Source organism: Gymnogyps californianus, chromosome 2, assembly GCF_018139145.2.
Source record: "Gymnogyps californianus isolate 813 chromosome 2, ASM1813914v2, whole genome shotgun sequence".
NCBI classification, from domain to species: Eukaryota; Metazoa; Chordata; class Aves; order Accipitriformes; family Cathartidae; genus Gymnogyps; species Gymnogyps californianus.
In genome coordinates, this window is record NC_059472.1 from 36,584,260 (window position 1) to 36,600,253 (window position 15,994).

General features: G+C 39.9%; 1 protein-coding gene across 1 annotated transcript in view; it reads left to right on the plus strand.

The window, feature by feature from the left end:
* SLCO5A1 (solute carrier organic anion transporter family member 5A1) overlaps positions 1 to 15,994 on the plus strand; it is a 73,689-nt gene that overhangs the window by 37,454 nt on the left and 20,241 nt on the right. Inside the window, 3 exon segments of the mRNA XM_050892457.1 lie at positions 1,798 to 2,024; positions 9,978 to 10,142; positions 15,041 to 15,239. Of these exon segments, the coding sequence (XP_050748414.1) occupies positions 1,798 to 2,024; positions 9,978 to 10,142; positions 15,041 to 15,239 (591 nt within the window).

Sequence of the window (15,994 nt, forward strand, 5' to 3'; positions counted from 1 at the left end):
TCCTCTGCCCCAAGTGGTGCAGGGGGACGGGGAATGGGGATTGCGGTCAGTTCATAACACTTCCTCTCTGCCACTCCTTCCTTCTCACATTCTTCCCTTGCTTCAGTGTGGGGCCCCTCCCATGGGAGACAGTCTTTCATTAACTGCTCCAGCGTGGGTCCCTTCCACAGGGTGCAGTCCTTCAGGAACAGACTGCTCCAGCACGGGTCCCCCGTGGGGTCACAAGTCCTGCCAGAAAACCTGCTCCAGCATGGGCTCCTCTCTCCACAGGTCCACAGGTCCTGCCAGGAGCCTGCTCCAGCATGGGCTCTCCACAGGCTGCAGGGTGGATAGCTGCTCCACTGTGGTCCTCCATGGGCTGCAGGGGAACAACCTGCTTTACCATGGTCTTATCCTGGGCCTGCAGGGGACTTTCTGCTCCGGCACCTGGAGCACCTCCTCCCCCTCCTTCTTCTCTCACCTTGGTGTCTGAAGGGCTGTTTCTCTCATGTTTTCTCACTCCCTCACACAGCTGCTGTGCAGCGTTTTTTATCCTTTCTTAAATAAGTTACCACAGAGGTGCCACCAGCATCACTGATGGGCTCAGCTTTGGGCAGTGGTGGATCTGTTTTGGAGCTGGCTGGAGCTGGCTCTGTCCGACATGGGGGCAGCTCATGGTGTCTTCTCACAGAAGCACCGCTGCAGCCCCCACCCTGCTACCAAAGCCTTGCCACATAAACCCAGTACAATTAGATAAGTATATAGTGAGAATTGCACTTTCAGTACATAGGAAGAACTCTGTGGGTGAATTCTGAGGTTGTCCTTCTTTATGGAAGCATCTATGTGAGTTTATTCATGTTTCCCTGTGGTCTTTCATTGCAGGATGAACTTAGAGGAGAAATTATGTTATCTAATACTCTACTGTCAGCCTTCTGACTGGAGAAGGTTAACTCTAGAGTACTTTCTAGTAAGGCCCCTTTGCCCATCTGTGTTGCTGTGGTAAAGTTCATTAAGCTTCTTAGCCTCAGGGAGGATAACTGTATGCCTGCAGCCTGAAGGGCACTTTTCTGCCATCCCATACATTGCCCCGTTTGTGGGTGTGTCCCAAGTCATTCCGTGTGAGCCAAGGGATCATTGCAGGGTTGTTTATGTTCTGTTCTTATAAGACAGAGGAAGAGAAGAGGGAATTCTTTGTGAAGGGATATTTCAGGTTGTGGTCACAGAACAGAGCTGTAAAGTTTTAGGCATAAACCCTGTCATGAACTGCAACACATCAGTTGTTTACAATCAGGCTTTGGGAACTCTTCATTGGGAAGGGAGAGAATTGGACAGTCAGGGCAGTGAGAGGTAGGCACTGGAAAGCAGAACAGATTTAGCCCTGATGTATCCATCTGGACATTTTATCTTCTCACGCTGTGGATAACTTTTTTCATGTTCTCCAGACGAATACTGTATTGCTTTACTGGGAATTATCCAAGAAAGGCAAAGTAAAAGTGAGTACCTTTTTCTCAGCACTCAGTACTGAATAATTACCAAAAGTGAAAATTTATGGGAACTCAAAGCTGGCACTGTTTCATAATATTTGGTGGGTTCTGGATAAATACCTTTATCAGTAGACAAGCGAAGAGAAACATCTCCTAATTAAGGGGTTTAGTGCAGCGAAGGCTCTCCCCCACTCCAATCCTTTACTTTTAATGTCAGTGTTCCATATTTTGCAAATATGCCTTTCCAGCCAGTACAGCCTGTAATAATCACTTTGGTTTTTTTATTCAATGTAATGTGTTAGCTTTCATTTCTGTTCCTGTCTCCTGGCATTAGGTGGAGTGGATTTCTCCTTTGTGCCATTGCAATGCTCCTTGTGATATTTCCCATGTTTACCTTTCCGAAAAAGCTCCCTCCTCGACATAAAAAAAGGAAAAAGAAAAAGAAGATGAACTCTGATGATGTTTCAAGTGATGATGAAGTGATGAAAGAGAAAACAAATAGCAAAATACAAGCAGACAGTGCAGTTCCTGCCTCCATGGGATTTGGAAAGAATGTTAAAGGTGAAGTTTGTTTTTAATTTTTAAATGCTTTAAATTTTGTATACAAGGTCATCTAGGATTGTATGAGTGTAATTGAAGGCAGAGTTTTGACATCCTGTATTTAATATTATGTTTTGCTATTGGGTTTTTAATAGATGGTAGTCCTCTAAAATTACAAAATGCAGTGATGAGTGTAAGAAGACAGACATCCATTTACTTAAATTATTGAAGTGTTTATTGTGCACCTGTAACAAACAGGTGGCCAATTTCCTATAGTTATAGGACCTCTATTACCAGACATATTTGTGCACCTTACAGTTTGTAACTGTCATACTTGGTTTAAGCTGTCCTTCATAGAATAAAGTGCTCTTCTAAAATATAAGTGAAACAAGTAAAAGAATTCTAGTATGTGAGTTCAATTACATTCATGCATTTGCATAAGTTAATTGAGAAAGATTGTTTGTTTCATGTGCCTTTCCTGGCTATTTTGTACTGCAAGCTATTTATTTTCAGAAGATTAGGACAAATGAAACCGTGCTAATTTTGAAACAAGAAGAGATCAAAAGATTGACAAGTAATAGGGATTTTTATTTTATTCAAGAGGTAAACCATTAATGTGAAATCTAACAGCGAGTAGTAATCATTGATAAAATGCCGTGGGAAGAAGGGCAGTGTTGTTAAAAATGAATTGGTGTGAAGCATATATATTTGGAGTTGACAGTATAGGCTTAACAGTGTCATGATACTGAATAGTATAGGACAAGAATGAATGTGCCTTAATGCTATTGTGTTGTCAATGCTGTTGTGTCCTCCTTGGATTCCATGATATGAATGCTGGTTGTGCATTTTGTGGTAGCCTGATGAATGCAATGGGACTAGGAGAAACCATGAAACATTATTTGTACCATTAGATGTAATTTGAACTCAAAAGTTTAAGTGTTTGTTTGTTGACATGAACATTAGTGTTACTTTTTCATTGGATATCAGTCCAAGATATAATGATTGGCAGCTTTTTTTAATGACACATTTATGATCACTCTTTATATTTAGTAGGCAAGGCTTAGCAAAACCAGTGTGCTGGTTTTAGACTAAAACCAGTGTAATTCTAAGTAATGTTTGCCCACAGGCATATTGATTTGCTCTGCATTGCGTTTACATCTGTACTCTCAGGGTATCTAAAGTTACTGTTAATTTCTATGGAAGTAAAAAAAACCCAGGAGACCAGAATTTGCTTGTGGTGATTTTATTAGCTTACAAAACAGCATCTTAATGAAGACACAAAGTAAGCAAGGTAAACCTGCAATATCAGGTCTTTCAGAACCATGTTCTCCCTTTGTTTGCGAAGTAGCTAAAAAAGTGATGGAGAAGCAAGAAAAGCATGTTGTCTACTTCCTTCTTTGAAGACTCTCTATTCCCCATATTTGTAAGTCCTCGTACATAATGTTTTCACCTAAATCCTTAAAGCTAGTTGTGGGTTTTTTTGGCCTTCAAACCTGTTGGCCTCTGATTAGCAAAAGTAGTTCAGGGCTACTCCTCTCAAGATTTTCTCACTAACTTAGGGCAGTGGGAAAGGGGAGTTCAGTCTTTGCTGGGCTCCTTCCTAATCATAGCAGGCAATGTCACAGCAGAGGGACTGCTTCATCCTGTAGGTGTGCCTGGAAAAGATACAGGTGTTCAGACAAACTCTGCATCTGGATGAGTTTGCTGATGCTGGTTCTCTGTTTCTGTACATAATTTCACCTTCCAGGTCATGCTGTGTCACTACAGGCACAGCAGATGATACACAGAAAACAAGTATTCTCTTAGGAGAATGTTTCCTAGTACTTTTTTTCGCAGAAATGAAAACCTCTGTATATCTCATTTTAGCATGTGTTTCTTTGATATGTATCTGACTAAATGTGTACCATACCTTCTACAAAATCCTATATTAATATATTAATGGAGCTGCCGAATTAGAGCTTTTCTTGTAAAAAACTTTTCATTTTCTCTGGAGGAGAAACTTCACCATGTGGAACAGTGAAAAGCAGCATTGTATTCCACATGTCAGAAAGATACCAAGCGAGTCAAGATAACGCAGAGAAAAGTATTTTGCTCTAAGCTGATAATAGCTTTCCCATTAGGTGTCATTTACCCTAGTAAAGAGGGCCTGCAGCAGGAATGCACTATCATTTAATTATTTTTCAAGTTTAAGTGGGCTTTATGGAATGAGATCATGCCTCAAGCTTCTCAGTTGAGGTAATTTTGTTTATAATGGGAAGGAAAAAAGGATCACATGTGTCTAAGTCATTTAGCATTGCTTCTTCTGAGATGCAATGTACATTTTATACTTCCCATTGAATTTCAGGGCTTCATCTTTTTATAGCACGATGGGCAGAAACTCCACTTAGGCAGTAGCCGGGAGACTGATGATTTAGTAGGTCATGTCTTCTGTTCGGTACTAATAAATATCAGTGATGTCATAGTCTGCCATGACAGAGGTTAGTGCCATTAAATCTGTAAAATCCATGCAGCTTTGGTAAGGAAAGTCTTAGGAAAGAAACTGTTTTGATCTTCTGATATGATGTTGTCTTACCTGGGAAGCCTGGCAAAATGATTCTTGTCCTGCTGTAACTTGTCCTAATTTCACCTAAGTTACTTCTCTAGATGAATGAAAAGGAATCAAAAAGGCATGATGGGAGAGGGCCGGGATCCCTTTTCCTGCAATGGCTGCCAGTATAGGCTGAAGAAATAAACCAAAACGGGCTCCATCTGCAAGTAGCCTCCAACTTCAGTGACCCGAGTTTTATTTTGGCCCACAGTAGAGCTGAGATCAGATAAAAATACAGATACATCTTTGCTGTTTCTCATGTTTTGAGATGCAAAGGCTTGGAATTCAGTCTTTTCTTATTTATGTTGCAAGTAAAAAACGTGAGAGGGAGAATGCTTCTGAGGCAGGTATCAAAAGTACTAAATAAAACATTAAATAGGTCACAGGAGGAAGAAAATTGGATGTAGTTTATTGGGAGAAATAGAGGTAGTGTAGATAACATGAGCTAGAGGAAATTTGTAATGAAGAAGCCATGGTTCAATCCTATAGAAGCAGATAAATCATGAACCTGAGCAGACAAAACCACTGTTTTAATTTATTACATGGATACCCTTAGGGTTTTGTACCATGGAAATAGTATCTGTAGTCCCTTTCACTTACCACTATAATGAAACTTGCTGTGCAATTGAAGAAAGGAGCAGTGTAAAGAAAGCAAATGTATGTATTACCTAAAATGTACTGATCTAATCTGAAGGATGTTAATTAATTACATGTATTTTGTAGTCTTTGGGTTTTTTTTTAATGTTTTGAGTTTTGTCCCTATGTGCAGCCCTTTCTTAAATGTGGAGTATTCCTGTCTGCCTTTTCATGTCTACCACCTGTCATGTGCCCTTCCCAGTCAGTCCCTGCCGGGGATGGAGACAGGATAATAACGCTTGTCAGGGCATCAGCAGAGGTAAAAGAAACTCCTGAGGGGCTCGTGGCTGTAGGGTAAGCCCACTGCAGTACTTCCCCAGGGATCCGAATTGGAGTTTCTGCAGTACCCGCAGATTAGTTGGCAGGGATCAGAAGAGGAGGAGGAGACAGTGGTCTGGGGGGGGGGGAGCACTTGGTGAGCACTGTAAATGTCAGAGAGTTCAGCAGACCGTGGGCTGGAGATCCGGCTGTGCTGCTGACCTTGAGCGAGTTGCTCCCCCCTCGTCCTTTCTTAGGCCATCTTGAAGAGCTCAAAATAGAAAAGGTTGGCATGGCCCTGTGCAGTGATAAGCTGTGTTAGCTGGAGCCTTGAGGAGCTGCTCTAAATCAAGTTAAAAAAAGCAATAATCAAATCAAACTTGCTCTGAACCTCCCTACTCTTGATGGGATATTAGGGGCTGTTCAGTGATCTGGCCACCACCCAGGTACTTAAGGCATGTCCTGAAAATGCTTGAGGAATCAAGTTGAATGAAGCTGTTTAAATGGTATGTGAGTAGATAATGAAATGAAATACATGGCAAAATACTAGTCTAGAATTTAATGATTAGCTCCATGCAGAACATATTTGAAGTCGTTGTGTGTGACTGAAAATGCTCATTTCTCATTTCTGATAAACCAGAAATTCTGTCTCAAATCTTGGCTCTGCTTTGTACTGCATGAGAGCAGAAGCTGCCTCTGAGACCGCGGTGTGGAGGCAGACTCCTTCAAAGCTGCAGACTTGGATAGTGCTGTCCAGGCTTGGAGCACCAGCAGAAAGGAGGTCCTTTAGCTAGTATCTGCACCACCCTTACAAGGGGCTTCGCTGATGGACTGCAAGAGGACAGTGCTATAGACTGGGATGGTTTATTCCCCTAGTTGTATTCATTGCATTGCCTTGGGCTAAATGCACAGGAACAGGGATAAAAGAAAATATATTAAATGATGAAAAAGGAGGTGAAGTCAGAAATATTTGAGTTTTTATTGAAATTCTGTTTACAGTGCTTTAAGAGTTTTGCTTAGAGCAGTATTTACGAATATTTGTATTGCTTGCAGATTTTTCTTATGCTTTTCCCTTACCATGAATCAAGCAGTGGTCCAGCACACGAGTGAAAGAAAATGAATACTGACTAGAGAAAAAATACTCTCAAAGACCATGAAGGGAAGAAAATTGCCAGTAGACTAGCAAACCACTCCAGCAAGGCAGGTTTCAATTTACTCTTAGTTACTGCTAAAATTTCAGTTTTAGGAATGTAATCAACAGAGATTTATTTGTTCAAATGACAGAATGAGGGAAACTGCAAGTTCTCATAGGTTTGTTTCTGATGCACACTTGCAAAAAACAAGAGGTGTTTTTTGAAGACCTCCTAAAAATCAGAACCTGACAGATTTAATAATGGCCTTGAAATCAAAGCCTAGGCCTATGGCTAGTCAAACAACAATAATATGACATTGAAACGTTTTAAATGCATGATTGATTATGTAGTACAAAGGATCCTTAAAGTTTTTAGAATTCTTGCTTTTTACTAGAATTAATGTGGTTGAAAGATATGAGATACTTATAGTGCCTTTTTATTATAGGTTTTTAAATTCAGAAGTGCAATACAAAGTCTATCACACAGGATTTGACTATAATCATAGGAGGAAATCAGGCAAAACCTAATTCTGAATATATATTTTTATTTGCAAATTTCTTACTATGTAGCAACTTTTCCTTGTATGCCAGACAGTTGCTCTTTATAAATCACAAAGAGCTTCAACCCTCAACTGCTCCAGGTGGTATGTATTAGTGCAGCATGCAGGAATAATCTCTGTTTTATTTCATGCCAAAAATTACAGTAATCAGCAGAGCTGTTCCCTGAAGAGTCCTTCACATGGGTGTAAGAGAACTTGTGCTTATTCCAAGACACTGAGTTTTATCTATTTATCAGTAGAAATCCAATTTCAAAATACTAATTAGTTTTGAAATTAATGACCTTTAGACTGAGTGCTCAGATGAGATGCAAGTAGGAGTCAACAGAAAGTACAGCTCTGCATCCAAACACCAGAGCAAAATGTTCATTATCTCTGCAGTTCTTTACCTAATTAGTTCTTCAGTATCTTTAGATCAAAAATTTTTAACCAGACATTTTCCTGAAGCTCAGTTTTACCAGGAAGAGCTGAACTTTACGAGGTATTATGATATTTGGACCAGGCCCTTTAAAATAATGGATTTAGGAAAGATCTTGGACTCAGCCCTTGGCCAAGGACTTCCAGTTCATTTCTACAAAGAGCAGATTAGTTCATCATCCTAATAGAATATTTCTCTCTGTGATGTCCAGTCTTCTGAAAGTTACTGTCTTACTATTTTCTTCCACATGTTTTCAGCACAGGTGAGCAGCTGCCACCAAATAGCTCAGATTGCAGCAGGACCAGTCCTCGCACCCGCTCTTTCTGTTTCCTGAATCCTTTCTCACAGCAGCAGCAGCACGGTCATAACCGCTTGCTCTTGTTGCAGGGGGAGAAGCACTCAATCCTGCACCTTGTCCCCGGGGAAGTCCTGCTACAGCTGCCTCGCTGCAGCCCTGCAGCAGATGTTTTCTTAAACTGCATCATCTAGCCCCATGAGAGGCTTTGCAAAAGCTGGGTTAGAGTGTCTTGGCTCTTGCCCTTTGGTTTCTTTTTGCATCTAAGCCGCCATCGGCTAACCCAACCCAAGCCAACCCAAAAATAGACACAGAGCCAAAGGTGATGAGGTTTGAGGGCTGACAGCTGATGGTATTGTAGATCTTTCATTTTTTTCTCTCTTTCATTTCCTTTTGAACAATGAGATAAATTTTGATCAGCTGTGCATTAAACATGCAGCATATTTGCCACTAAACACTGATACTATTTTATCTTTGTACTTGCTACTGTAATGTAGTTTCTGAAGGTGTACAGTTGCATTACAGTTTCCATATATTCATGTTGATATTATATTGTCTCATACTCCTGTTACCTTGTTTCTTTCTGTCCTTCTGCTGCAAACAGTGCCACATTTTTTTAAAAAAAGCTGTAGGTGGTAAAAACCATTAAGATTCAAATATATGAGTGCTTCTTAATATGATTTATTTATTAATTATTTCCACCAAATTTTGTATTTAACATTTAATATGTTTCTTCATAGAAGCAGCGAGAAAGCATTTGACTACATTAAAATTAGAAACCCTGTACTCATAATAAATTCAGTATAAATTTTGACGACTGGCATAAGCTAAGACTAGATGCAGTCAGACAACTTAGGTGCTAATTTGCAACCTGACAAGTTTTGACGTGACAAGAGTCTAAATTCTGTTTGCTTTTATACAGATAACCTATTAGAGTCAATGCAGAAAGTGAGACAGATTGCTGACTTGATAGCTTTTTAACATCAATAAAATTCTCACTCAGGAGTTCTTACTCAACACGTATTTCGAATGGGTACTCTTGTCATTGAATTCAATGAGCTTTGATTCAAGCAGCATTCAATTTCTATATGAAGTGAAAAGCAAATGAAACAACCCAAACCATAGTAGGTTAGATATAATACTTGAACAGAAAATCTGATCTTGGTAGAAGCCCCAAGGAAAAAAGAACATATTTAAAATCACACGGTCTAATTTGAAAAAATTAAGTCTTGAATAGAGTTATCATCATCTTGTGATGATAATTTGACATCACTACAGGACTGAATTAAAAGTATTTAAGTGTTTCTTTTAACTACAGTGCTGAATTTCATGGGGTTTTGATATTTGAGGATAATTGCAACATCTATGAGTACTTTTTCAATTTAAGTTAATGATGTGCTCTCATTTTTAATTGATTGTTTTATCGCTTCTGAGAACAGTAAATGAGTTGTATGTAAGGTATGTTGAGATTCATTCATATCATTGACATAATTTTTTCAGTATGCTTTGTCTGCATCTATTGTAAATACTTTTAAATCATGTAGAAAAATGTTTAATTAAAAATCTTTTAGTTCCCTTTTCAAATTATAGTATTATTATCCCAGCTTTCCAAGCGTGGTCCTTGAAGCAGAGAGTTACAGGGGGAGTATGTGATCTGTTTTCCTCCTGTGGAGTGCAAAACTCAGTACTGCTCGTTCAGCAGTGTGATATGTGTTACCTCATAGAAAATTTCAAAATAAGACATCAGAATAATTCCAAGATCGCTACAATTTATTGCTGTTTTTCTTTCCTTTATAGTGTTACTACGTAGACCCTGTTTCTTCAGTTGGTTTTGTTAAAACAGACCTCAGTTGTGTTTGTGCAAAGTGGGACTGCAGCCCCAGGGCGATGCAGTGAGATAGGGTAAGAGTAGACAGCGAAGACTGCAATCCCAAATATACACTCTCCCTTCCACTTAGCAAATGTAACCAGATGCTAGCAAGCCATTATTACCAGTCCATCTCAAAGAAAATCAATTTGTTTTGCTTCAGTTTACTTTTGTTTCTCGCTCATTATTTATAACATTCGTTTGTCATTTTTGTCATTTTATAGAGCTTCCAAGAGCAGCTGTCAGGATCTTAAGCAACATGACATTCCTTTTTGTGAGTTTGTCATACACAGCTGAGAGTGCCATTGTCACAGCTTTTATTACCTTCATTCCCAAGTTCATCGAGTCACAGTTTGGCATCCCAGCTTCCAATGCCAGCATCTACACTGGTAAGGCATTGCCACATAGTGTAACCTTGCAAGGGTTGGCGTTCTTTGACTGATGAAATGAATCAATGTAGGAATGAACCAAAAACGTGCTTGTTAGAACAGGTAATTGGATCCAGTTTTGTGCATTTGGTTAGATATTCAGGCCATTTTTTGATGTTTGCTATATGTGTTTAGTAAAATGTGAACCCATTTATATTGTTAAAGGGCTGGGGTTTTTTACATAAGCCTAGACAGACATTTTCTAATATGTTAATGGTCTTCAAGGGGGAAAAAAGCAACAAAAACAAGCTAGAAAACCCATAGGTGTTACTGCAATTTATGTGCCTTAAAAGATCTTTTAAAGCTGTTCTTATTTGCTGTGAATTTGACTTCCTCTTTGATCTTTAAAATATCCTAATCTTTCTTTTTTCCCTAGTGACAAGTTGTTTATCTGTCCCATCCTTCAGTTATGTCTCCCCTCCAGGCTGGTGGTTTTCTCCTTATTTATTTATTAACTCTGAGCACACAACAATCTAGTCTAGTCAGGAGAGCTCCCCAAATCCTCTCCCACCTGTCATTTCAGGTCTGAGACCCCTCTTTTGCAGGTGTGGCACTTTCCCTGCTGCCGCAGCGATGTACAGCCAAGTCCAACTTCTAACAGAGCTACAAACCACAAAATTTTAAGCTTCGTACTGCTCTGCGGGAGGGAAAGATGGGAACTTCCCTAGGGGAAGGGGCCAAAATGTTGTGCAGAATTGGGGCCCATGTCATGCAGATCATCTCCCTTCTCTCCTAGCTGCATCAAAGACACTTGTCTTTATAAGCATGTTTTTGACTTCTCTATAGTGCTTCCCATGTAGAATAGCTGCTAATTGCTAGGCAGGTTAGTTCTTTGCTCACCCATGCAGATATTGCGCCTGAGGAGTGATGGAGTGAAGAGTGAGTTGTGGGAACAGGGGTGAAGGGTGGGGTGAAGCTGCCCAGGGGCATCAGTCAAGGAAAAGACAAAAAGTAGCAGAAGAAAGAGAGAAGACACAGAGACCTCACATGGGAATCATTTGTCACCTGCAGTGGCTGGAAGAAGCGCGAGGAGACTTTGTAGAGTGCAGAGGGGAAACGTCAGAGAAGCACCACGTGGTGACTTCTATTTGAGAGCTTGCTGGGATGAGATTTTCTTCAGGGCATGAAATCCCTGTGTTCTGTATATAAGGAGGAAACATTGATTGATGGGACCGTGATTCTATCTGAAGCTTAGGGTAGCTACACATGCATAGGAGTTTTACTGTGATGAGTCTTGATGGGATTGCTACTCCCTAACTTGCTTCGTTCTCAGGGTAAACCAGAAACATTCTTGCCAGACAAAATATTCAACAGCCAGTACATTAAAAGAGGAGAAAACGATGTGACCCTGTCCAGGGTGTGAAGCTATTAACGTCTTTTGTGCTCCCTGTTATAAATTACTTGATAAAGACTATTATAATGAACCAGAAGAAGAAGATGAAATAGCTCAGGCTGGATGTGCAACATGGACGAGTGAGCACTGCTTCCACAACCCCAACTCCTAAACTTAGCATTGAAGTCAACAGTTATTATTAATTTTATGAATTCTTTTTGTAGGAAAAAAGGGAAAAGGAAACTTGGAGATTCTGTATTAGACTACTCCTGGCTAATCTAGGAAAAGACATGTCCAGTTTACAAACTTCTGGTTAGCAAAAGGAGGACTTACACATTACTTATGTTACTACATCTATGTTTCATATGTACATTGCCAGCTGAGTACACATGCTTGCTGAATCTCTTCATGTGACTGATGTAAAGTTTTTATTGGTCATTTCCTGTCTCAATTCATAAGCAGCAATTCTTTAATTAAGTCTCAATTTCTTTCTGTTTTTAAATAAAGCTGGCATTAATCATCAGCAAAAACGCCATGTGCCAAACTTCATGTCTTGAGCTGGTGCAGCTTGTGCTGCAGTCTTGTCTTAGTTGGAGTTTTGTTTTCTGTGTGTAGAGCAGGTGGCATTTAGCCTCCAGGCTTTCTTAAGTCCAAAAAAAAAAAAAAGAACTTTGACTTTAGGTTACAGGTAAATCTTACACAAATCCAGGTTAAAATTTCATGTGCTTTGCTAGCAGATTTATTTGTGAAAAAGAGAGTTACAATTCAAGTAATTTGTAACTGGAAGAACTGCACACTATATATTATAAAGCACTGTTCTGGTAACTTCTGCTAAAACGATTACAAATGCATTGGATCTAGCTTTAGTTTTAGAAAAGGTATAATATGTATCCCAGGCAGAATTGGTTTGAAAATCTGCACGGTATTCCCTTTGGAAGTGTAGCCTGCTTAGCAGATATTGCAGTTTTCTGTTCTCAGACTATTAGTAGCTGTTAAGATCATCTTTTGCCACTACGGAAAGCCTCAAGTGCTGCAGCATCCTGACAACAGCAAAAAGGACAAAGCTTGAAAATTGCTGACTGAAAGCTGATACTGCCTTGGAGCACTGTACCCAGGAGTGTATTTAGCACACGCACAATTCCTATAAGCCAAACTGTCATTATAAAATGAAGGAGAGTGCAGTGCAACAGCTTAGTATCAGATCTTCAGCTTTATTCCTCTAAATGCCTTTGAAAAAGAAGAATGCATGTCCTGATTAGATGTACATGCTTTGCTTTGCCCTGGAAGTGCACTGTAGTAGCTATGTTTCTTTGACAGTACATCACTTCTGATTTCACATCCCCTGCAGAAAGAGAGGGGCATAAGGGTGAAGAGTTTGAGGTGAAGAGTTTGAGATGAAGAGTACTTAGGGCAAAAGAACCTGTCAGGCTTCCTGACACGTAGGAGGGAACGAGCACTTCTGTCTGGTTCCTTCACTACAAACAGCGAAATCTGCTCCTGCCCTTCCAGTTTCTCCCAGAGAGAGAGTTTTTCAATCCCCAGCTCCACTTTGCAGGGAGGAATTGGTCTTTATACTTCTTCTGTGTAGGCTTTCCTTTACCTTTCCCTCCTCCTGAATGAGAGTGAGCCTTGGTGGGCAATTTGCTCATGTTCTTCTCATTTTTAATGTTCTGATCTTCATGGTGTGGCAGAGGATGGAGGAAAACAGCAGCGCAGTATAACTCACTAATGGAAGAACCACTAACCTAATGCCTCACAAAATATTTACATGCTCAGTTTTGACAAGGTACTAGACATAGACACACAGTGTCTCAGTTCTAGTGAAGGGCTTTTCCAATATCTATGCCCTCAAGAGAATAAGAAAGAAAAGGTAAATTCAGGTCCAAAAGAGGTTAAGAACTCAAAGCTAAGCTATAAGATGGAAGGAAGAAGAGCAAAATACTGAGGTTAATTTATAGTCAGTAAGCCCTTACCTTGGGCTAAATCCTCAGTTCGTATAACTGATGTAGCCACGGATTTGATCCATGGAATTTGGTTCATCTGACAGGGGTGTTTTAGAAGGCATTGCAAGTGATCCCAGTCTGCCTTCAGCGGGGATGTGGGCTTCTCTGACACAGATTTCGTAGAGCAGGGCATGCCTGGTAGACTCAGATGGCTGAGTTACAATTTTCACCCAGAGAGAACATTTTCAGTGCAAGTGAACGGATTTGCATTATTTCTTTCCCTCGTTCATATTCAGTCATTGAAAGTGAAAGATAGAACAGCTTGAGAGAGAACAGCTTTGAACTTTGTGAAAATCATTTAATTCTCCTAGAAGGACTTATACGTTTAATTTCTGCTCTTATCAGAAAGACTGGTTTTGATTCTGTGAAGGGTTATTATTAAGAATCTTCCTCATGAAATGACATTTTATTTTAGAATGCCATTGGTGATGGCAGTATAATGAAGGTGGCAACTATTTTTGCCCCTTACTTTTACTTTCACGATCTCAACATTTTGATAAATATAATGTCCCCTTCACCTTTAGACAAATTAGCAGAGAATGAAAATGCTTTGCAATAATAGTAAAGATATTTGCAAGTGATAGTCTTCCCAGCTTCTGTAAAAAGAAGACCAACATCTTTAAGAATTTGGATTATAAAGTTTAGCTCCTTCTCTGTAGATGCAGCTGCCAAAATTTGTTCAAATTCCATATTTAAGTGGAATACATCTTTATTAGCAAAGACCTAATTTAAAGACCTTCTCACACGTCAGTGAGAAGCAAAAGCCAAGGGAAGCGAAGAAGTGCAAGACATTCGCTGACTTAACACCACCTCAAACCCTGACAAGTGAGGACAGCCCGGTGATGTGTTGCTGAACTGCCACCTTGTAACTGCAGCAGCAGAGCAACAGAAATTTCATAGGCTCGTCTTTTGTGTCTTAAACTTACCCTAGTATTAATTCTAGTATCTTAATTTCTTTAATCATGTTTGATCAGTTTACACTCCACGTGGCTGTGCTGAGATGAATCGGGGTGCCGATGTAGGAAAGTGCTATTCAGCATGAGTGAAGTATCCAGAAGGCAGAATTTGCAGCCAGGCTCACACGTGCACTCCCAGGTGGGCAGGCTTCTGGGATCTTGCCTGAGGTTAGCACTGGTGCTTCAATGGAATTAATCATGAGAGTAGGAAGAGGGAGATTCATGTCCGAATCTGGATTTCTTCAAATTTTCAGTAGTTAAACTGGAGCAATATGTGGCCCTTCTCCCCGTTCTAAAATAAATACAAAGCAATGTTTCTGCTTGTAAGTACAATAGTTCTCTTCTAGTGCTTTGGCTGCTGGTAATATCATAAGGAGGCTTTTATTAATTCTTTGACAACACTCCAGAGGTTTGAAAAGTCTGACTCAGTTTGCTAGCAGAGAATCAGACAATGGAGATCTTAGTGCAGCATTTGCAGTCATCTAATTAGGGAGTGAAACCAATATTTATGTTTTATACCATTTCTATAGGTCCTGCTTTAATGTTGCTCAAATTTCTTCCTGGCAGGCGTGATTATTGTCCCAAGTGCTGGTGTTGGTATTGTCCTAGGCGGCTACATTATAAAAAAGCTGAAACTCGGTGCAAGGGAGTCTGCAAAGTTGGCTATGATCTGCAGTGGTGTCTCTCTGCTGTGCTTTTCAACTCTCTTCATTGTTGGATGTGAAAGCATTAATCTAGGGGGAATAAATATACCTTACACGACTGGGTAAGTATCTTGGAATCATCTGTGGCAAAACCAGCTTTTTCTAATAAGCCTGATAAAGAAATGTAAAAAATGCTCATGGCTGATGTGCTGAAGAAGCCACATGTTCAAATGAGAATTCGGTGAGTATTGTGATATAAACACACGCTGTTACTATGTGGCCCTTTGGTTTTACATCTAGTTTATAATGAAGCTTATGTAATAACTCACCTTTTCAAGGGACGGGAAAATGCATTAGAATGGACTTCAGTGATTTTTACAGGAAAATAAGAATAGTATCCTCTGTAGATTGCTCAGAGTTTAGTTGATGTTTCAAAATGTTTTCTTTTCTGCTCATGAAAATTGTGAAAATACTAAAGGGATTACAAAGATTTATGAATAGGTTTGTTTATTATCACCATAGTAGTGTCTTAGGTCTACAGTCCCTATTTGAGAGGAATCACTGGGGCATGTGCTACCGACATTAGTGGTGTGTGCTGCTTCTGAACCCCTTACTAGTTGTATGAATGCCCTCCAGCACTTGCTGGATCATCATCAAGGCAGCGACTAGATCATAACCCTTAAAGATATGTTGAGAATGAAGAAGGCTGTCATGAAAAAGAAGGTGTGGATGTAGGAAGGTATTGGGAGTGAGGGATTTAGGCTGTGACATTAAGAAATGCATGGAAGGACATTTTAAAAAAATGAGGGATATTTGGAAGGAAGACAGTGTGGTAAAAGTTGTGAGAAAGTGTTTCACTGGAAGGTAATTCCTCAGA